The sequence below is a fragment of the Hoplias malabaricus genome, chromosome 16, assembly GCF_029633855.1.
Source record: "Hoplias malabaricus isolate fHopMal1 chromosome 16, fHopMal1.hap1, whole genome shotgun sequence".
In the NCBI taxonomy this organism is placed as follows: Eukaryota; Metazoa; Chordata; class Actinopteri; order Characiformes; family Erythrinidae; genus Hoplias; species Hoplias malabaricus.
The window spans coordinates 29055440-29079387 of record NC_089815.1 but is presented as its reverse complement, the minus strand read 5'-3'; the positions used below and the strand labels follow the sequence as shown (position 1 = coordinate 29079387).

General features: G+C 44.3%; 1 protein-coding gene across 1 annotated transcript in view; it reads right to left on the bottom strand.

Moving 5' to 3' along the window:
- The window catches only part of LOC136671398 (spermatogenesis-associated protein 16-like), a 58619-nt gene that overhangs the window by 7132 nt on the left and 27539 nt on the right, over window positions 1–23948 (bottom strand). Inside the window, exons 5-9 of the mRNA XM_066647063.1 lie at window positions 21327–21411; window positions 14609–14756; window positions 10339–10485; window positions 7841–7953; window positions 459–623 (exon numbers count right to left, since the gene is read on the bottom strand). Coding sequence (XP_066503160.1) covers window positions 459–623; window positions 7841–7953; window positions 10339–10485; window positions 14609–14756; window positions 21327–21411 — 658 coding nt within the window. The remainder of the gene's footprint in view (window positions 1–458; window positions 624–7840; window positions 7954–10338; window positions 10486–14608; window positions 14757–21326; window positions 21412–23948) is intronic.

Here is a 23948-nt window from a genome sequence, read left to right as displayed (position 1 = left end):
CTCTCTCTCTCTCTCTCTCCCCCAATCTCTTTCTTTCCCCCTTGTTCCTATACATGCACACACAAAAACATCCACCTTCTATTTCCCTCCCCGGCCTCATAAATATTCAAAACAAAGCCCTGCTTATTGGCATGCATAATTCAGCACTTTATTAAAACAAGCTAGGCTAGTCGCACGGCCGAGTGCTGTGTGATAACAGGGGCAGAGGGCCTGAGAGACACTGCCGTCCCTCACCCTCCTCCACTACAGAGGTTACCCTTTAAAGACGCACCCCAATAGACTCTAGCTACCGGTTAAAGGCGGTTAAGGAGGGGGTGGACCTGTCTGGTCAGATTCTGCACAAGTTTCAAAGGGATGACCGCATTCTGGCATGTGACATGTATTTAAGGGTACACTTTCAACAGCCTTTTAATGTGCACTGACAATTACACAATTGAAATTACACAAGCAAGACTCACCAGAGTGGTGTCGTCAGGGCTCATCTCCTGTAGGTAGGGCGCTAATGCTAACTCCGCTAGCATGTGCTGCAGGACCTCGCGGTGCTCCTTGATTCTCCTCAGCTGGCGCAGGCAGTCTGCAAACTGAAGCCTCTCTAGGAGTCCAGACCCTGCGGAAAACCCGGCCTAAACACTCGCAGAGAAAAATGCACATGTTATTCGTTCATAATTACAGCAGTACAAATGCTCAGAAACGTGTGCTATATGTATTTTCATTTTTCATTATAATCTGCACAGTACTCCATTTATATGTACGGCCTGTCCGATACGTTGAGTTTCCAATAATATTCCCTGACATCAAAGATACATTTTTATACTGGAGTGAGAAAAACCATTCACACACAGGGATCTAAAGAATATGTTAGTGCTCATCTGTTGACTTTTAACACAGCTATAAAGGATGAACTAGCAACTAGCAAGTACAAAGCATCATAATATTCTCTCAAGCATGATGTAATAACATTAGCATGAGTTGAAATGGCATAAAGGTATCTAAAAGTAATCATCGACCATCAGGGCGTGTGGTGTGTTCTCCCTGTGTCTGCGTGGGTTTCCTCCGGGTGACTGTCTGTGAGGAGTGTGGTGTGTTCTCCCTGTGTCTGCGTGGGTTTCCTCCGGGTGACTGTCTGTGAGGAGTGTGGTGTGTTCTCCCTGTGTCTGCGTGGGTTTCCTCCGGGTGACTGTCTGTGAGGAGTGTGGTGTGTTCTCCCTGTGTCTGCGTGGGTTTCCTCCGGGTGACTGTCTGTGAGGAGTGTGGTGTGTTCTCTCTGTGTCTGCGTGGGTTTCCTCCGGGTGACTGTCTGTGAAGAGTGTGGTGTGTTCTCCCTGTGTCTGCGTGGGTTTCCTCCAGGTGACTGTCTGTGAGGAGTGTGGTGTGTTCTCCCTGTGTCTGCGTGGGTTTCCTCCGGGTGACTGTCTGTGAGGAGTGTGGTGTGTTCTCCCTGTGTCTGCGTGGGTTTCCTCCGGGTGACTGTCTGTGAGGAGTGTGGTGTGTTCTCCCTGTGTCTGCGTGGGTTTCCTCCGGGTGACTGTCTGTGAGGAGTGTGGTGTGTTCTCCCTGTGTCTGCGTGGGTTTTCTCCAGGTGACTGTCTGTGAGGAGTGTGGTGTGTTCTCCCTGTGTCTGCGTGGGTTTCCTCCGGGTGACTGTCTGTGAGGAGTGTGGTGTGTTCTCCCTGTGTCTGCGTGAGTTTCCTTCAGTTGCTTTACATTCCAGGATTTCTGGGTATGAAAAAGAGTCCACAGGTGTATTAATGTGAGCAAGTGTGTGATGCCCTGTGATGGACTGGCCCCCTCTCTGGGGGTGTGTTTCCACCTCAAGCCCAATGTGCTTACAGAAGGTGAATGAATGAAGGGTGAATGAGCAAGTGTCAGACTTTTAGTGATATTTTCATATCACCCAGTCACCTCAGCTAACATTAACACTGATGCTGTCTCTGTTTCCCTTTAGCACACACACACACACACACACACACACACACACACACAGGAGAATAACAAACTCATTTACGCATTCATGACCATCTACATTCTTTTTCTCTCTATTTACCTGCATGTCTTTCACCCTGAAGCATGCATTTATTCGAGAATACTCTGATTTCCAAGGCATCAACTACAGACGGTTGTGTGATCGGGACAGTGACCTTTCGAAACAGGCTAACAACACACATGATAATCAAGCGTACACTTTCCAGGCAATTAGCACTCTGTTGCTCTGCGAGAGGCTGACAGCTCCCGGAGACGGCAGTGGCCCTTGGAGCCATTACAGTCGAGCTGAAAAAGCTTCTCCCATGTTTTAAGCCAATTCATCACGTCAGATATCTCCTGGCACCTCCTGTTGTGAGCTTGCTCCTGCAAGACACTGAAAAACTGGCAAAGAAGAGGGTCACTTCTATTGTTCTTCACCACTAACTGGAAATCATGTTGAAGGACTACAGTTTGTTTCCCTGCATTTGTGTGTGTGTGTGTGTGTGTGTGTGTGTGGTGGAATAACCCTACTTTCCTGCCAATGCAAACTGAGCACATGTAGCAGAATACACACAGAGACACACAGACACACACACACCCTCAAGGCTGACCCCTCCTTTCCCCATATGAGTTGTTTTTGTCCCTCTGAGGTCACTTGTCTAAATGATGCTTTGCTCCTCTCTTCCCCAAACTCTTTTTCTTTAGCGAGAGCTTGGCCTGCTGTCATTCATCCTCTTTATGGTCATTTTTATTACAGATACATATCCTCCAGCATGCTTCATTTTTCCCTGCCACTGTCTCAGGGCTGGGTAGGCCGCGGGTTGTTTTTGCTGTGTGCCAAACACCACTGTTTACTTTCAATAACCCAAGCAGAGAGAGAGAGAGAGAGAGAGAGAGAGAGAGAGAGAGAGAGAATAAGAGATGAGAGTTATCACAGACAAATATAGGTGAGGAAATCACAGAGATATGAGAGAGAGAGAGAGAGCAATGAAAGAGAGAGGGAAAACAGACCAAAAAGAGATAAAGCGAAACACAGAAGAGAAGAGCGAACACAGAATAAAACAAGAAATAAATGAGTTATTCAGAGATATGAGAGAGAGAGAGAGAGAGTCCCACTCTCCTCCTTTAGGAGTGATGTTGTTTTTCCCCTGCTGAATATTTTATGGGATTATTTCCTTTGTGCACCCTCGGCTGTGCCAGCGGTTTGGGATGATGCAGTGTGTAGAAGGACAGAGTGCTGATGATCAGAACTTCCTTTCTAATTATCTATATGCAGCCATTTCCCTACATCACTGCGGCTGCCTAATTGGCTGTAGAGCTGTGCTAATATGCTGTTAATTGGCGCATTACCATTAGGTAAGAGTGCATCAATGAAAAGATAAATCACACACACACACACACACACACACGTATATACATTTTTCCCTTTGCTCTCAGTGAATGGTCTCTAGCTGGAGACAGATACAATGTTGTGTTGGTGAATTTCATGCGCTTGCCTTGGACAGAGCGGCTTCTGCTCTCACTGAGCATTTCTTCTTCACTGTGGACGAGTTCAGCAGGAAATAAATGAAAACAAACCATTTAGTGAGTTGCTATTTCGTAATAAGATCCTATAGTTTATAGTTTATTTGTTCATTCATCTTCTGTAAGCACCTTATGCTGATTAGGGCCTAACTTGTGGACAATTTCACACATTCACCCAGTTATTCGGTCATTCATCCATTATCTGTAACCCTTATCCAGTTCAGGGTCGCGGTGGGTCCAGAGCCTACCTGGAATCATTGGGTCACTCACACTCAATACAAGTGGACAACCACAGCCACGTAACCTACCAGTGTGTGTTTGGGAGGAAACCCACGCAGGCGCGGGGAGAACACACCAAACTCCTTTCAGACAGTGACCAGAGGTGAGGATCAAACCCAGGGCCGTGAGCTCCATGAAGCGTTAGTGACACCACCTTTTCTCATTATGAGATACTAAGTAATTATTATAATTATGAAATGGTAAGTCCAGATTTAGGGCGTCATGGTGGTGCAGCAGGTAGTGTCTCTGTCACACAGGGACCTGGAGGTTGTGGGTTCGAGTCCCGCTCCTGGTGACTGTCTGAGGAGTGTGGTGTGTTCTCCCTGTGTCTGCGTGGGTTTCCTCCGGGTGACTGTCTGTGAGGAGTGTGGTGTGTTCTCCCTGTGTTTGCGTGGGTTTCCTCCGGGTGACTGTCTGTGAGGAGTGTGGTGTGTTCTCCCTGTGTTTGCGTGGGTTTCCTCCGGGTGACTGTCTGTGAGGAGTGTGGTGTGTTCTCCCTGTGTCAGCATGGGTTTCCTCCGGGTGACTGTCTGTGAGGAGTGTGGTGTGTTCTCCCTGTGTTTGCGTGGGTTTCCTCCGGGTGACTGTCTGTGAGGAGTGTGGTGTGTTCTCCCTGTGTCTGCGTGGGTTTCCTCCGGGTGACTGTCTGTGAGGAGTGTGGTGTGTTCTCCCTGTGTCAGCATGGGTTTCCTCCGGGTGACTGTCTGTGAGGAGTGTGGTGTGTTCTCCCTGTGTCTGCGTGGGTTTCCTCCGGGTGACTGTCTGTGAGGAGTTGGTGTGTTCTCCCTGTGTCTGCGTGGGTTTCCTCCGGATGCTCCAGTTTGCTCGTACGCTCCAAAAACATACGTTGGTAAGGGGATTTGAGACACAATTCTGACCGTAGGTGTGAGTGTGTGTTGCCCTATGAAGCACTGGCCCCAGGGTGAAAATGAACTCCAGATTTACATACTATATGCTAGGGCATAAAATCTTAATCATAAAACGCCTCACTATTATGACGTACTACAATTCTACATTTCTGTGGCAGAAACAGTCTGATTTATCTGGGACCATGTGCAATATTGTCCAATTCCCAGTTCAGGGCCTTAATGAAGAAGGAGCTGAGTGAGATGAGTAACAGAGGGTTCAGGTTGATTTTGGCGAGGCGCATTATTCACAAAATAAATGTGTTGCTCACAATTGGAATAAAATCGATTCTGTTTTTAATAGTGGAGTAATGGAATTTCTTTGGTCTGGCTTTGCCTGTGAATGAGAGACTAACACAATAAGAATCATGTCTCTGTGGTGCTCGCGCAGCCACTGTCGCAACTCTAATCCAATCACAAACTTCCAAAATAAACACCCCGCCAGCGCAGCCGTACGTATGAAATGGAAACTTGATCTGTGTTTGTATTGGCAGTCTGTTGTAGTCTGCAGTCGGCACAGCTGGTATTTCTGCCCCGTCTCTGGGTTGATCAGCGCTGAACATCTCTGCACACCTCTCACCGCAGAGGTTCAAGGCCAACACACAGGTATCGCCCCATTATCTGGAAATCCACTTCACTTCTCAGTACAGGCTACTGCTGTGGTTCATCTAGGGGTTGCCCAGAGGTGTTTATAAACCTTTTCTTCTGACAGATGCCTTTGCTGCTTCAGCTATCAGCACAGCAAGGACAGATAAAACGCCATTGATCTACCTTTAAGACTGACCAAGGCTAGATCTGGCAAATTAAAGGCAAAGGATGTGCGTCAATGAATTTGAATAGGCCACAGGTCGAAGTGAATAATACCTGAAAAGACACGGTCCCTTCTCACATTTAACGTTGGGACATTTTTGTGGTTTACTTTCCAGTAAAATCTAGAGATACACCAGAGATTTTAAAAGATCCTGTCTTTTGGAGACTCCTCACACTGCATTTTTGAAGCTCCCATTGTGTGAGAATCATACACTCACAAAAATATTCAGTCGGACTGACCTGTGTGGGCACTCATGCTGCACACAACTCCTACAGAAAAAGGCTGTCTATGAACCATTTCCAATAAAACTGTTTCATTCAAAACAACAAGCTGCAAAAACAGAGCACGGAGCTAAAATGCTCATAAATTCTGCTCTAGTGCCTTCGCTAACCAGGGTATGATGTAAATCGTGAGGGTAGGGCAACACGATCACTGCACCGCTTGTTTTATAACATTTCAATCTAAAACACACCTCCACATTTAACACATTCTTAGCAGTGAATACAAACACACATATACATCCACACACACACTACCGGGGCGGCTACCTCAGCACCTGGGGAGCAGTTGGGGGTTTCGAAGCCATGCTCAATCCACATTTTTTCTGTTGGTACCAAGAATCAACACCTGGCACAGTTTGTATTCCCTTCCTGCGGCACCCCTCACATTTCACCCAGCACAGAAAGTGTTAAAGTGCAGCCCTGAACTCCACAGAGGCAGTGACATGAGGCAACGCTCGAACCCAGGCCCTCAAGGCTCTAGAGCTGTGTAGCAAGGCCCCCACCCACTGTGCTGTTCACCACAGATTTGTATCCATAGCTTAACAATAGTTCACCTTTTCACTTTTTCTCCTTTGAATTTGCTTTTTACACAAGTGTTTTTTCCTTTATCGCCTCAGAAAAACGAACAGCTTGTCGTTAAAAGCCTTCTTAACTGGAAACGGAATAAACAAAAGTCTGTGTTGTACAACACTCTATAACCAATAAAAGTGGTTCAGTGTTGTACTTAAGATCTCAAAGGGAGGGGCCTTCCATGCTGGCCATCTTGATAGCAGACAAATAGCTGGAGGGTTGTAGATGTCAGCATAAATCGGTAAGTGAGGAGAGCTGCTGACTGGCTCAGGGCTGTTCTCTTTGCCAGTACCCTTTCCAGAGTTGGCAGAGCAGTCCACTTATATTTATCACAATGAACGCTCCTGCTGTTGCTTATCTGTACCTTCTTCATTTGCTAGAATTTACTGCTGCTCTTTGCCCATTTTACATCCTCTGAATATTTGGGGAACCTATTAACGGAATGGTTTACAGCCTCTCACAGTGTGTGATAACATGCCCATGCCCCACGTACAGAACCCTTTCCCTGTGCTGGTGTTATTTCTATACTTTATCTAACTTATTTAACCCATTGCTCCATGTCACCCTATCAAACCCTGTGCGTTTCTGGGTTGTCCCTCATCACAGGGGCACAGCAAAAATGATCTAATTACTTTCAGACATTTGGCAAATGAATGATTATACTCTTTGTTACTGAGGTTACAGTCATTGCGCTAATCTCATTCTGATATTATTTTATCCAACTATTGGGGCCTTCGGGTTAGAACTAGATTGATCTGGCGACGATGACATTGTGTGTGCATGTGTGTGTGTGTGTGTTTTATTGTGTCTGCAATGAATCTGGTACAGTTTCATTACAGAATTAAGCGGAAGTAAAGTGCCTGGTTCCTCAGTTACAACAGAAAATGGTAAATCCCACCTTGTCTGTGTGATTCTATCATAAATACACGCCTGCTTTTAAACGTCAGTCTCAGCTCAGGCACAGCTGCTCTATAAATCTAACACTATATCCTCTGTACTTCTATACACAGACATGTCCTCGTAATTCTAACAATAATGATTTGTACTTCACGGAATCAATCAAGTACGGCGTGTGCTGTAATGCACCTTAGCTAACATTCATTCATTCACTGTCTGTAACTGCTTTATCCAGTTCAGGGTCATCGTGGGTCTGGAGGCTACCTGGAATAACTGGAACACACCCTGGAGGGGGCGCCAATCCTTCGCAGGGCGACACACACTCACACATTCACACTTATAAACGTGTGAGTCACCGATCCAACTACCAACGTGTGTTTGTGAACTGTAGGAGGAAAGCAGATCACCCTGAGGAAACCCACAACCCCAGGATTCTGAAGATGCTGACAGCACCACTGTACTGTCCCTGTTATAGTTAGTGTAATGTAAAAGATCTGCTGCAGTTCACGTGTTCATTCATTTCAACAGGTGCATAATTATGAGGTGGTCACTTACAAACCTTCATGTCGTAGGCCATGCTCCGTTAAAAATAAAGAAAATAGTATACCCACAGTTAGCTTGGTGCATTTGATAAAGTCTAGAACAGGCAGAATCCTCTTTCCACACGTCTCACACATCTGATGAAGGTGCTCAGGTGTTGGCAGTGAAAATGGAGCCCGGGGCACTTAAAAAAAAAATCACAAGACTTTCTTTCACATCTAACAAACCTGCATTACACAAATATACTGACTGTAATCATCCAGCTCCTTCTAATGTCATCGTTTCTTTTTAACTTCTTCAATCCTAAGGTTGTGTACAGGACGCTGAACCTCTTCATAACTGCTACACAATGAGGAAGAACTCATAATGAAAGTCTATTCGTTCGTCTTGTGTTGTGTAGTTATTTAGTGTGCAATTGACAACTCTAACATCATCATCATTTCAGTGGCGCTCACCTCCGTCCGGTCAATTTGTAACTGGTAACCTCTCACCTGTTTCTTATGCTGTACATGTTCCCAAGGAACTGCAGTGGGGACTCGGATACAGGCATTTGATAAAGGCGAGAGCTGCCACGGTCCCCTACCGATGACTGATTACTTTACAGACCCATGTGGAGTCTGGGCCTTTGATACATTACACAAATGCATTGATTTTCCTCCTCTTAGCAGAGCATGCTTGTAGCTACAGAGCCAGCGATGCTGACCTCTTCAACCTGGCTCTGCTGGCCAGCCAGTGGCAGTCCATCTCCCAGCCGGCCCTCTCTGCCTCACTGGCTCCACACACACCAGGTTCATTAAGAAATTTGATGTCATTCCAGTCAATATTTTGAATAGGCCGTGTAATCTCCAGCCAGCGCACATGAAGAAAGAGTTAGGGGTCAGCTCCTAGTGTGTTAGGGTGATATTTTGGTATCTGGGATATGACATATGGCGGCACGGTGGTACAGCAGGTAGTACAGCTCCAGGGACCTGGATGTTGTGGGTTCGATTCCCGCTCCGGGTGACTGTCTGTGAGGAGTGTGGTGTGTTCTCCCTGTTTCTGCGTGGGTTTCCTCCAGGTGATTGTCTGTGAGGAGTGTGGTGTGTTCTCCCTGTGTCTGCGTGGGTTTCCTCCGGGTGACTGTCTGTGAGGAGTGTGGTGTGTTCTCCCTGTGTCTGCGTGGGTTTCCTCTGGGTGACTGTCTGTGGGGAGTGTGGTGTGTTCTCTCTGTGTCTGTGTGGGTTTCCTCCGGGTGACTGTCTGTGAGGAGTGTGGTGTGTTCTCCCTGTGTCTGCGTGGGTTTCCTCCGGGTGACTGTCTGTGAGGAGTGTGGTGTGTTCTCCCTGTGTCTGCGTGGGTTTCCTCCGGGTGACTGTCTGTGAGGAGTGTGGTGTGTTCTCCCTGTGTCTTCGTGGGTTTCCTCCAGGTGACTGTCTGTGAGGAGTTTGGTGTGTTCTCCCTGTGTCTGCGTGGGTTTTCTCCGGGTGACTGTCTGTGAGGAGTGTGGTGTGTTCTCTCTGTGTCTGCGTGGGTTTCCTCCAGGTGCTTTGGTTTCCTCTCACAGTTCAAAAAACACACGTTGGTAGGTGGATTGGCGACTCAAAAGTGTCCGTAGATGTGAGTGTGTGTGTTGCCCTGTGAAGGACTGGCGCCCCCTACAGGGTGTGTTCCTGCTTTGCACCCAATGATTCCAGGTAGGCTCTGGACCCCCGCGACCCTGACCTGGATAAGGGTTACAGATAATGGATGGACAGATGGATGGGATATGACATGTTTGTGTTTTCTTAACAGTGGATGCTCAATGGACTTCAAAGGTACACAACATGGCCGAATGTTTGTGGACACCTGCTCATTTACTAGACCAATTACAAATTACTTTAGTGATACCCACACTTTTGGGAAAGGATTTAGCAATAAGAACTGCAGGGTAGGTCAGGTACTGTTGATAGAGGATTAGTTCTGGATTGCGAACATTCTAAAAGAGTTTAGGGTACCATCCTAAAGTACTGTTTGGAGCGGCATACAGCTCCACTACTGCGACGCCCAAAGCAAGGGGTCTCTATACCTCTCTGTCCCATTTCATTTCATGCTTTTCCACAGAGACTATACAAACCTTTCTGGAGCTGAATTCAGTAATTATAAGGGCATCTACAGACGTTTGGACATGTAGTGTATCATGAATTTCTTACAGTCTCCTGAAGATATATTCTTCCCTTAACACAAACCTAGCTTGGCTGTAAATGTATTTCTGTGCTACAAATTGAGGCTGTAAGCCTCCCTTTAAATTTAGCTCAGGAGAAAATGTACTCTCCTGTATTCTTTAACAGAGGCCAGGAGTTGCTGACAGTGTTACTCTGAACCCCAGCACGAACCACTTGCTATGTAACACCGACTGTGGGATGTCAAAAGCTGTGCATCACACCTGCAGTGCTCTTTTCTGCTTATTCGAGCATCTTAATATGTCCTTGGTCTTAGCTACAGTCTAAAACATGCTGCTAAATATGAATTAATCTTCAGAAACTAAAAGTATTTATGGTAACTTGAAGAACCTGAAGAGCTCTGAAAGCAGCAGAAGGGAGGTCAAACCCACCTGTGAACACGGGACATTTCCTGTGAAGCAGTTTGTTGAGAAAGTCTCCGTCCTCTCTCCTCCTGAAGCCCAGCGTCAGGACATAGCTCTGTGTTGAGGACTTGCTCCAGTCGGTGGTCTGGGGCAACACATGCACACCTTGTGGATCTGAGGGAGAGGGAGGCAGGTAACCACCTTTAATATACCTTTAATTACATCCCTAATATGCTGTACATCAAAGGTATTGAAGACATATGAGCCTAAGGTCACCGTGCCCAAAACCAACCATGGTCTACAGGGGTATAAGGCCCCTCTGGAATGATGGAGGTCTACTCAGGGCTCTATTGACTTTGGGAGGAGCTGGAGTGGGATTTGTGGTCCAGAACTTATTCTCCAACATCTGTACCTGACCACACCAATGTTCTCATTGATGAATTCCATCAAAACCACACTGAAATGGTGCAACATGCAACAAAAAGGCATCCCAACTTTGGAAGTAAAGAAAACATCCCTTTGGAACCCTATATTTGCTCAGAATTATATAATTGCCAGCAAATGCATGGAATAAATTCAGTTTAGGAGCCCATTTCCCCCTTTTTTTTTAATCTTTTTACGCATGGTTTTGGTTGGAGGCAAATTTTTCTTTCAAGTAAACAAAGCACATGTCTGAGGGCGCTACATGCGCGAACATGGAAACCAACTGCGGTTGCAGAGAGGCACGGTAAACACCGCGCAGTGGATCTGCATACATTATATTTCATCCAAAAAACAAGCGGAATATCCACTGTGAGAAATTGATACGGAATTTAAAAAACCCCATGATGCACAATTGCAGCCCATATGCGGCGTGCTGAAATAAACACAAGTTCAGTGTGGCTTCAAATGCGCCTCGTATTTTGCTGTGTTGCTGGGAATGATTTTCTTCACACCGGTGAGCAGCATGCCTTGCTTAATGTGCTAAAGAAGAGAAAACAGATAGGAGAAGGCTGGGTCTCCTAGGAATGAGACCGCTGACACAATGCCCAGCAGGGAGCCGAGCGTCCCTCGGGGGAACTTCACTTGCTGGATTACAGGATGGAGAGAAGGGGACATATGTCATCACTTATGGAATGCAGTATGAAGCATTTTTGTTGGGTTGAGGCTAGTTCATTTGATGCATGTTATTAAAAAGTATAGATACCGTAGCTTTTAAAATGCAGGCTTTTCCTGTCCCGGAGTCACAAGGTATTGGACGAGCTGCTCCGCTAAGTGCTATAGGTGCCCTGTTAACTTGGCTTGCACAGTGCGTTTGGTTTGGGGACAGGCTTACTGCTGCGTCAGGACATTCCACGGTGAATCTACATATTAACTTTCTTTCGGAATGCCACAATGCTCTCGAAAATACATTCGGAGACGTTATGAGCAGCATCCCGGAGGTGTGTGCGGAATCCTTTGATCCTAATGTGTGAAAGCGTAGCATTTGCGACCACGCTGCTTTCTTCAAAGTAGCAGAACACTGATTTACGAGATTGAAAAGGCGGATCGTTTATGCTTCGCCGAGGCTGACCTCTCGCCAACGGCCCTGGATTTTTATTCATTCATTTACTTATATATTAATTTATTTATACCTTGTCATAATAGACTGAAAAGAGAACGGTCGGGTCGGAAAGAGGCCTACGCCTTCACTTGTCATCTTTCGCTCTGGCTGACTCCCTCGGCAAACCAGGTTTTTGAACTCAACTCTGCATGCCCCTGGAACACGTGCAGGGGAACCCACAAGGCTCCATTCGAGGCCCTCTTAATTAATTGGTTAACATTCAGCCTTCCCGCATCACCCACCACCCACACATACACTTATATGATGCAGCAGAGCTATAGGCTTAAATTGCTGCAGGATGGGTAATCTGAAGGCAGTCATGGATAAGGTCAGGGTATGGATGGCAGATGCGTACTGGGCAGTGGACTATAGATTTTTTTATAATGGAGAAATATGTGGAAATGGAGAGGGCTAATTAAAGCTGGGGATGTGAGCTTTAGCCCAGAGTGTGAAAATAGCCTGGCTTTCAGAACATGCAGCACACACAGAGAGAGAGAGAGATAGACTGCCTCTGTGCCACCGACTGCTTTCATTCACAACCTGTTGCTGGGGCAACACCTGAATTAGGCATAGCAGGATCTGGAAATATGGCGTGACATAACACACGCTGTGGAAACTTCTTTGCCGATGCAAAGAGAAGGAAACAAGCGGAAGAAATGGAACGAGAGAAATGTCCATTTTAAAGTCGACCTGAACCAGGAATCAGGATGCGTTTCTCTCCCCAGTGAAACACACTATTCCAGTGTGAAATAACTGTGGCCTGACCGTGATTTTTAACCCACTGGGATTAGACTGGTCTTTCCAAACTTTCAACATTCTTCTGGCGAAAGCATGGCAAGACACGGGTTAGCAGCCTTCCCTGTATGACCACAATTTACTTTCACGGCAAAAGCAGCAGTTAAAAAAGTGCCTGTCAGGTCACCTCTTATGAAGAAACTGTTCTTATGAATAAAATGTAACTGAAGCCTGGTCTCATTTATATTTAATATTTAAGCCAAATTGCTTTTCTCATTCAAAGGGAGAAGATTAGAGAATACACTAAGGGAACGAGGCACAAGTGTGTCAGACAACGGCTTTAAAAATAGCTACACAACTAAAGCAGTGTCCATGCCCACTTTTTTAAGGGATAAGACTATGGAGTTTTAAACAACTGGCACTTTCGTGAACCCGCGTGTACTCTATAAAGGGCTACAACTGTTTTTAGACCTTCACACACATTTAGGCAGAGGGTTCCCAGTAAACAAGGAATGTCCCTGGACGTTCAAAATAGGTCTAAAAGTAGTCTGTTCGTCAAGGACATAATTTAAACGTCAATGGACATCCAAAATCCATCTTAATAAGTTAGTTAAGTGGTGACCAATCGATAACGTCAGTGGACGTCCAAAATGCATTTTATACAAGTAATTTATTTAGGGACCAATTAATAACGTCAATGGACGTCCAAAATCCATCTTAAGAAGTTAGTTATCAAGTGATGACCAATCGATAACGTCAGTGGACGTCCAAAATGCGTTTTATACAAGTAATTTATTTCAGGACCAATTAATAACGTCAATGGACGTCCAAAATCCATCTTAAGAAGTTAGTTATCAAGTGGTGACCAATTGATAACGTCAATGGACGTCCAAAATCCATCTTAATGAGTTAGTTATCAAGTGATGACCAATCGATAACGTCAGTGGACGTCCAAAATGCGTTTTATACAAGTAATTTATTTCGGGACCAATAATTAACGTCAATGGACGTCCAAAATACATCTTAAGAAGTTAGTTAAGTTGTGACCAATCGATAAAGTCAGTGGACGTCCAAAATCAGTTTTATACAAGTAATTTATTTCAGGACCAATTATTAACGTCAATGGACGTCCAAAATCCATCTTAATAAGTTAGTTATCAAGTGGTGACCAATCAATAACGTCAGTGGACGTCCAAAATGTGTTTTATACAAGTAATTTATTTCGGGACCAATTAATAACGTCAATGGACGTCCAAAATCCATCTTAAGAAGTTATTTATCAAGTGGTGACCAATTGATAACGTCGATGGACGTCCAAAATCCATCTTAAGAAGTTAGTTATCAAGTGATGACCAATCGATAACGTCAGTGGACGTCCAAAATGAATTTTATACAAGTAATTTATTTCAGGACCAATTATTAACGTCAATGGACATCCAAAATCCATCTTAAGAAGTTAGTTAAGTTGTGACCAATCGATAAAGTCAGTGGATGTCCAAAATCCATTTTATACAAGTAATTTATTTCGGGACCAATTATTAACGTCAATGGACGTCCAAAATCCATCTTAAGAAGTTAGTTATCAAGTGATGACCAATCGATAACGTCAGTGGACGCCCAAAATGAATTTTAAACAAGTAAATTTTTTCAGGACCAATTATTAACGTCAATGGACATCCAAAATCCATTTTAAGAAGTTAGTTAAGTTGTGACCAATCGATAAAGTCAGTGGACGTCCAAAATGCGTTTTATACAAGTAATTTATTTCGGGACCAATTAATAACGTCAATGGACGTCCAAAATACGTCTAATAGTCGTCTTTTCAATGTCTGTGTTTGGACGTCTTTTCAACTCTCATTTTCAACCTTAAGAGAACGTTGATTAGACGGCAGTCATTACGATATTTCAACGTTGAATCAACGGCTAAATGTTTACTGGGTTAGGTGACTTTTATATTATGTTGTGTTGTTTTTTCCATACCAGTAAAGATATAAGCCGTGAAGGTGGGGTGCAGCTTCCGGAAAGTCTCCTCTATCTGTAGGGTCATGTCATTAGTGAGCTTTCCAGAGCAAGGGGTGTACAAGGCCGAGAAGTCCTCTTCTATGGTGAGAGCCTCTTCCAACAACCCCTGCGACAGAGAAACGGAGTGAAAGAAATAGCATGTATACCCCTACTCTTAACAAGCTCTTTTGATTTCCAAATGATTAAATCCTAAAATAGTTGCAAAGGAGTGTAATGCAAGATGCGATTATGTAAGATGCGATTTTACGGTCTGTCTATTCTGCTGGGCGTTTAGCGTGCCGAGTTGCGAGAGTTAATGTAAATTGTTCTGGCACTGAGCACAGAACCAGCATTAAGAGTGTGATCCTTTCTTAAGGGAAGAATGGCTTTCTTCACTGTGCTAAAATAGCACCGATTAAATCACGGTGAGTGGCGTCAGGTGCTGTTCGCGGCCTAATCTATCTCACATTTCTGATTTCTTTGGAGCGAGCATTGTTGTGGCTGAGGATTAGCTTGGCTTCGGTGTCCCGATAGCCTTTAGCATTTCCTGGCACACAGATTGCAGGGGAAAATGTGAATGACTCAAGCACGTCATGTGACGATACATTAAAGCGATGCCTAATTTGGTACGCCATTTTATACAGTGGCGTGGTACACTATAGGGGGTATGTACTCCGGGAAGCATAATAGTTCTTGATGCATTCACAATGAACCGGGGAGGGATTCATACATATATCATCCAGGGGATGGTAGCATTATGCCCTCCTTTATATCCATTGATTGAGCCATTGCTCAGACGATGCTCAGTCGAGATGAAAAATGACAGCGGATCTGTGATGTTTGGCAGACGGGCATATTCAAAACAAGATGGATGATCCAAGCGCTGCAGACAGACAAGCGGAATTAGATCAAAAAGATCTGGAAACTGAGTTATTTGCAAATGTTCAGCATGGCCTTGGTCTAAAGTGGAAGCAGATATTATTATAAAAAGGTATTGAATGCAGCAGGCTTTGTCTCAGAAGCCGAGCTCCTCTAAAGAGAACACTGGAGGATTATAGGAGATGACCCTTGACAGCAGGCGCACATGTTGCCTTTTTTTTTTTTTTTTTCTGCTGCAGCTGTTATGATGGGTTTGCCAGAGCTGCAGGAGTCATGTAGGTTCACTCTGTGATTGGGCCTGGCAATGTGTCTCCAGCCTCCAGCGAGTGTATTTCACTAAAGTGTGTACGTGCGTGTTTGATGCATCTGGCAGCTCAAGGCAGACACAAAGTAATGACACGAAAATGACATGAAATAATAAAAAAAAAAAAGCCCTGGATCGGTGTAGAAGGTTTCAGGGGTGGGAAAGGGGAATGAAACCTACAGTGTAATTATCACATCCGCGCAGTCACTATCGTCTGTAAAGCTGTACGACTACACATCTGTCCAAAGCATATCCAAGCGTAACTGTAATAAATACGACAGTATAAATAATACACGGATGACACTTGAAGAGAATCAAATTCTAGTCTCAAGCACAAAGAACACAATAGGCTTTACACAGCTTGACTCGCTCTACGACGGCAGCCGTTGAGGCTGAACACATGTAGTCGGCTCCGTAATTGACAAAGATGGGTGAAGAAAGGTCATGAAAGGATGCCTCTGTAGTTAATTATCTCCATCTCACACTGGAGAAAGAGCAGACATCCATTGGAATACATTTGGTCTAAAAAATCAGAACTACTGGGTGAATAAGTGATGGACTGGTGCCCTGGGCACGATGTCTTTCTGCCTAGTGGCCAATGTTTCTGGGAAGTCTCCGGACACTTTATGACCCTGATCAGGACAAAGCAGATACAGGAGATGAATTAATGAATGAAAAAAAATCACTAAAAAACCAAAGTAAAGTCAAAAGGCATGAGTACGGAGCCCCTAAGGTGAGATGGAGGGTTTCTTTAGTAAGACCTGGCCACTATATAGTATTTTGAGGCCACAAAATAATATATTGAGGCCACAAGATACTATTTTGAGGCCATGAAATAATATATTTGTAACATGCTGTATTGTTTCTGTTCTGTGCTCCCCTTGTCATGTGACTGTTTCCCCCTGTCTTGTGTCTGCTTCCTGCTTGTTCCCTGGTCATGTGATACCCTTCCCTCGTGTTCCTAGTGTCATGTGTCTTAATTAGTACCCAGGTGTTTCTTGTTGGTGTTGTCTTTATATAGTCCCTGTCAGTGTTTCTTGTTTGTGGGTCATTGTATGTATGTTAGGTTGTTTTTCATGGTTCTTAGCATTGTTCTATGTTTAATGATCTGTGTTTAGTCATTGTTTTATGTTTGGCCTTGTTTTATGTTTTGATTTCTTGTTTAATATTTAGTTTTTAGCTTTGTTTAGTGTTTAGCTTTGTTTAACGTTTAGTTTGTTTAGTGTTTAGCTCTGTTTATAGTTTAGCCCTTGTGTTTAGTGTCCCTCTGTCTAGTTTCCTTTAAAGTTATTGAAATAAAGCCTCCTGCACATACCTCCATCCCTTACTCCTACAAACCCGCATTATTACAATATTGAGGCCACAAGATAGTATTTTGAGGCCATGAAATAATATATTGAGGCCACAAGATAGTATTTTGAGGCCATTAATTAATATATTGAGGCCACAAGACAGTATTTTGAGGCCACCAAATAATATATTGAGGCCACAAGATAGTATTAATAGAATTTTAAAGCTTGGACCAAGGGACCTGCAACACACACAAGTTTGATCGGCACAGCAGCTGAACAACCACACATCTAACCTTTGAGATTAAGTCTAACACCAGATTGCAGTTGGTTAATGTTAATACACATTGCCTTGAGGTTCATGGACGACATGGAAAAGCAGTGCAAATTAGAGAACTTTTTCCAGGAGAGATTTATGGAGGAGAATCAAACGGCAAAAATGGTGGAAGACAATGTAGGTTTGTACAAGTTTTGTCAGGGTGCGCAGTCATTTCATGGTGTCAATTTACTATTTCGTGGCCTCAAAATACTATTTTGTGGCCTCAATATATTATTTTGTGGCCTCAAAATACTATCTTGTGGCCGCAATATATTATTTCATGGCCTCAAAATACTATTTTGTGGCCTCTATATTATTTTGTGGCCTCAAAATACTATTTTGTGGCCTCAATATATTATTTTGTGGCCTCAAAATACTATATAGTGGCCACGACTTGCTAAATAAACCAACCAATTCACCTTAGGGGCTCCGTACATGAGAATGTCATGGTAGGACTCTGTATAATGTAACTGTATGTTAGGGTAAGAGTTTAGGGTTAGTTTTAGGGGTTAGGGTTAGATTTATTGTGGTGCTAGTTATGGTTAAGTTTAAACTTCCATGAAATTTAGAGCTGTTTCTTGTGTGCTCTTATGTCTTCGTGTTCTTGACGTCATCTTCCACTGCAGGATGCATCACTTTGTGACTTGCCGAAGAGAACGGCGTGAAAGTCCCATCATTCACTGCAGCATCATCAAGGTAAACCTCAAGATAATTCTTCTAGAGGACACAGGTCCAGTCTTTGTGTTGGTGTACTTGGTATTGAGAAACAGCCAAGGAACCTCAATGTCTCCACGACATATGAAAACAATCTCGTTTGTGTGTGTGTATGAACACTTTGTGGACACCTGCAACATCCCATTTTTTAATTCCATGGATACAATACACAGTAGCTGTCTTAAGGAAGTCTTACACTGTAACTGCTAGACAAAGACCAGGCTTACATCATTATTTAAGGAATCCTTGTGGTTTATAAAACACTTTCTTTGCCTAGAATCATCCATGAAGTCGGACTCTTTTTGGATGTCCTCGTTGGAATCCAAAGCCAAACAAGTGAGTTTAGGCTCTGTGCTTACTGATGGAGTCCTTGTGATATCGTCTGGCTGCAGTGTGCGTTCTAAGTGGCACTTTCAGTGTGAGTGCGATGTGTGTGTGAGTGTGTGTGCCCATCTCTGTGGTTAAGATGTGCAGAAATGAGTCCCGTGGCAGCTGGGGAGTCGCGTGGCTGGTGAGCAGCTGTGTGCTGTGTGAGCTTCACACTCTGTCAGTGTCAGTCAGCTAAAGACAAACTGTGAACTCATCAGACCTGAGCCTTTTTGGTGCCTCCTGAAGCCCTGTTAGAAGGAAGAGCGTTCTTCTCAAATGGTTTACAGAACAAATATATCCAAACTCAGCCCTGATCTCTTCACTTCAGTTCACTGAGGATCCAATAAGAAGACACTGGACGTTTTGGTGTGGGTTGTGGCAGTGCTGGGATTTTTTTTTACCAATTTATTTCCCCATTATCTTCCTGTTAATCACTCAAGGGATGCTTTCAAGCTCTTCTGTGTTAGCTCTTGTTGTCCTTTACACCAGGCACACAAAGTTAGCAGAGCAGGAGCAGGAGCAAAGAGTATTTATCTTTGATTCCTGTTTCCGAGAACAAATGAGTGGGTTTTGATGAGGGGATGATGATAGGCTGGTGAGCTTTTGTCCATTAAAGTAACATTATGATGCCGACGCTGCTCATAGAAAAAATGTGCAGACATGAAAAGCTCATTTTTAGATAGACTACTATAAACATATTCAAGAGACTTTTAAAGGACAGGAAGGCATCTCATATATAGACTGCATCTGCACTGTGTGGACCACTGCAGCTCAGTGGCGGATGCTGGTCTTTCAAGGAGGGGAAGCTCAATTTCGGTCTACATCATAAAATGTGTCGGTTTATTTATACGTAAATTCTACCCTCCGTTCCTTTTCAAGAAAATGATCTGTGACCCTGTCGTACCAACAAGGCGTCTTTTCCAGGGACTTGACTAGTGTCCTCTCAATGGCCAGCAGAGCTAGGCTGCTTAAACGGCCTTGGCCCATGTGAAGTGTGTCCGCCTGTGCTCCCACGGATCTTTAAGGATTGCTGATTCGTTCATTTCGCTGTCAATCAAAAAGGGATTCAGCCTCAGACAGATCATCCAATCATCATGCAGAAGCTGAGCGTCCGGGCCAGCCGAGGCCAGCCCACTGCCCCATAGACCCCCAGAGACGCTGAGCGTCCGATGGGCGGGACAAAGCCCAGCATTTATCCAATGACTCGTCTCGTTTCGCTGCTTCGCTACTGAACTCTGTGGACGCTCAGCGTCCTCACTGTTTAAAGCACTGTGAAGCTGCGGGAATGATTGAGAGGAAAGCCGCGTCTTTACCAGTGATAAGAAGCTGATTCTGACCAAAATTGAGCACGTTGTAGTGTATATTTATTCACTGACATGTACACACAACAGTATATATTTGATCACTTATTTTTATGACATTTTAGGGGAAGCTGAGCTTCCCTTGCAGTCTTAGAGCAATCGCCTCTGCTGCAGCTGTAAACTATTTTTCTCTGTTCCTTCTATGACTCCTTGTAGTCTTTATAAACATGCATGAATTCAAACATGGCTGCCACAGCACGGCCAACATTGATATTCCTGTAGCGCACAGGGGCCCGCAGGTCTGCACTGGAACGGCGCGCGGTTAAAAGGAGCAAAGCGATGCTTTTTTTCCCCTTTTTTCCTCCTTTTAACTTGCACAGAAATAAAAAACAAAACGTCTTTGAGGCATTAATATTGGTCAGGGGCAACATGGCTGTGTCCCACGGTAATACTGAGAGAGAGAGGAGACGAATGAGCTATTGTATAGCTGGGCCTTTCAACAGACAAAAATGAAAAGCTTGGGGTGGGGAGGGAAAGGGGACATCGAGAGGGCTGAGGAGATGAAAAACGCGGCCCCTTATTGAGGGCCATCAGGACAAACACACGGACGAATTGAAATCCACGAGGGATGGAAATTAATTTAAAAAAAAGGGAAGCTCTTGATGTATACTGAAAGCTATGCTGCACTCATCTCACTTCAAGCGAATGCAAATCATGGCTTGGTTGCAAATACAACCTACTTTTAGGGGGTCAAAAGCTTTTTTCCCCCTATTTTTTTTTTTGGCTGTAAATAAAAATCTCCTAATCATTTCCCTCCAGAGTTAAAACGAGAGGAAACTTTGACTAAATAAACTCGTATTTGCATTTGTATTCGCAAGAATACCCTATGCAGCCAAATTTTGTGCTGCGTACAAACCTCTAGGAGCCTCATCCACTGCATAAGAGACTGTTTGGACTCAAATGCATGCTCACTGGTATGGTGCATTGTAATCACACTGGATTATTCAATCTACTGGGTTTAAACCCAGTTTCTGCTGTGAGAAACTGAGCCTGGAGTAGCAATGACAGAGGCTCTATTCTCCCTATTACCCATCAGTGTGGAATCACAATAAACTTAAAAGCTGTAATTTTCAAAGTAAAATTACTACCCTGTGTTCATTTAATGCAAACATATATACAGAAGAGTATAAGCCCATTGCAATGATCACATATATAGCATGGGTCTATCACTATGGAATGTTCTGCCACTGCCAGTGTGTATGCAGTAATGACTACTTGTATAAACACAGTATTTATAGAAAGTGTTACCATACCTTTGGAAACCCAGGTCTAACTTAGACATCAGCAAGCCCTCCACATTGTTGTTGTTCATTATCAACCCGTTACTGCTATGCAGGCTTTCTTGCTGATTGATATGCACAGAGCAAAGTCAGTGGCCAGTCTTTTAAGCAATAATACTTCATTGGGCTTGTGATTGGGTGCCGGGGCCTGTGCGTGTGTCTGACGGCCCATCCGTCCTCACCTGCCAATACAGTTTGATGAGCTTGCTTATATGCGGCTGGCCTTCTCCGGACAGCCAGTGCACGTAGTCAGCAATCATGGCACTCCTAATGACAAGGACAGAGACACGCAAACAGTATCAGACAACTTTCAATCAGGATGCTACACCTCACTGAGGGAAGAGGCACAGGAGAGCAGGCACATATTCAATAGGTGGGGAGTGGGGAAAAAACACAGAACAGAAAACAGGGGCAAGGAGGACTGTGTGCTTCCATGTGTCCCCAGGGCTGGGCTGATGTGGAGGATGACTGATAATATTGGCTGATACCGAGGTCCTTGGGATTTATTGGTATCAGCAATAAAACACTGCTATTTATTAGCTGGACAAATATATGTTTGTGGACCACTGCTGATGCAAATATACATGAAAATATACATTTGGATCATGCACAGCTGCTCCAGAGTGTCCCACTCAATAGGCAATGCTGATCATATCGGATGAGTGATGGTCATATCAGTCCATAATGTGATGTTTATCTAAAACTACTGATGCTACAGTTATTATAACCTTGTAACTATATCAGCTGATACTATTGGGTATTGAAATTTGCAGTTACAGGAAAATCACTACTGGTGTCAGCCACAAAGAGCCCTTGTATGTATTCTTTCCTTCTTTCGTGTGTGTGTAGTGCCATCGGATTTGTGCAGCTTAGAGAATGTGAATCACAAAAGCAGGACTGTCCTTTTTTTTGTGCAGTTTCCAGATGTTTTCAGAGAATCCTCCATGTCTAATGTTCTTCGTATGATGTTTTCATGTGTGCTTTTGCATGTACTCACCAGCGATAAGTAGCCTTTCTGGATTAAAGAAATGCCAATTATGACATTGGGGCTCAAAAGGACAACAAACCCAGGAGTGTTAGGGTTAGCGCTGATGATGGGGGCAAGGACTTCCAGAAAACGACTGTAAAAGACTATAAAAATATATACATCTAGCCACTACTGCTCATAACCACAGAGTGTGTCACTATCAGATCAAAGTCCATTTAGAGAGGCCTACAGTACCGGTCAAATGTTTGGACACGCCCACTCAGGGAGGGTTTCCTTTGTTTTGGGTCATTTTCCACATGTTGTGAATGTACAGCGCCAGTCAAAAGTTTGGGCATCTTCCCATTCAATGTTTTTTCTTTCTACATTGTAAATGAATGTGGAAGATTCGATGAATGAATGTCGTCACTTGGAATGGTTTTCATTGAACAGCTGTGGCCTCGTCGAGAGTTAATTTGTAGAACTGTTTCCTCTTAATGTGTTTGAGACTGTAACTTGGGTTGTGCAGATGTAGGGGCTGGTACACTATTCTTCCATTGACTGGTACTGTACACACACCTGTGGAAAAATATGCAACTACGCTGTATGTCCAAATTTTTAGACACTGCTTAAGACAGACATTGCTGTCAGAGAGGTATTCTAATGCTCTCAAGGCTGAATGCAATACTGAATGACCCAGCACCTGACTGTAAAGCATGCCCAGAAGAGTAGAAGCTTATATTATGTCAGCAAAAGGGTGGTTCAGTTTGTGTCCGACATATTTTCGTAATAACACCATTTAAAAGCCGCATAAAAATACCACATTACGACGTTCAGTCTAAAGTGCTTGCGTAGTGCTTATATTTGCCTATAACAATATAATAAAATGTAATGGGTGGAAGAACAAAACATTCCCTTCTCTCTTGACCATTCATGTTTGTTGCCAGGCTGCATGGTACATTTCCTTGTATTGTGAAATAAAAATGACCGACTTGTTCTCCCACTGCGCTGTTAATCATTGTTCACGTCTACTAATTCATTTGGGTATGAGCAAAAAACGGCTGTTTACTGAGCTCATGCTGCCAGTGATGTGCACACAGCCACCCCCCCCCCACCCCCTGTATCCCTGCTTTATTTCTGGCTGCAGTAAAGCCCAGCATGCCCTTGGCTCTACGTGCCTCCATCAGACGACTCGATCCGCAGCTAGTGCCAGCTGCACGCCGTGCGGAGGCCACTTGAAGATAATCTCTGTAATTAGTCCAGATTTGATCCTCCAACTTGGTAATGGTGGCTGACCGAGACGGCCACATCTAGGCCAGTCCGCTCAATGCTTGCTGATTGCTGGGTAACCTGGAGAAGCCGTCGAACGTCTCTGGATCAATGGCGCTTGAGGGACGGCGTCATGAATGGGCCCGAGAGGACAGGCATCGTTTTTTTTAAATAAGCAACCTGTCTAATGACCCTGATGTGCTCTGTGGACATGACCAGGGGGAGGTACTGCGCAGTCACTTAGCATCAAGTCCGTTTAGTGATCCACCAGTGCAGTCACCAGCATCGCATCTTTCCCCGCACGGCATTACGATTCTCTGCGGTGCTCGATGATGTCGGGAGGCCTCGTTCGACTTGCCTGATTAATCCTTGATGAGGATGCGCGAGTGTCCTGCTGAGGTGAACTGTGCAATCCTCACGGGAGTAAATGCCAATTAAATGTTTACAAATAATTAAGCACGCTACCTACTCGTCCCGTCAGGGAATGAAATGTTGTCAGTAAACATGACATTTACTCAGCAGGAGGCAGCAAACCTGGTTAAGTGCTGCCTATGAGAGCTGATTTAGGTGT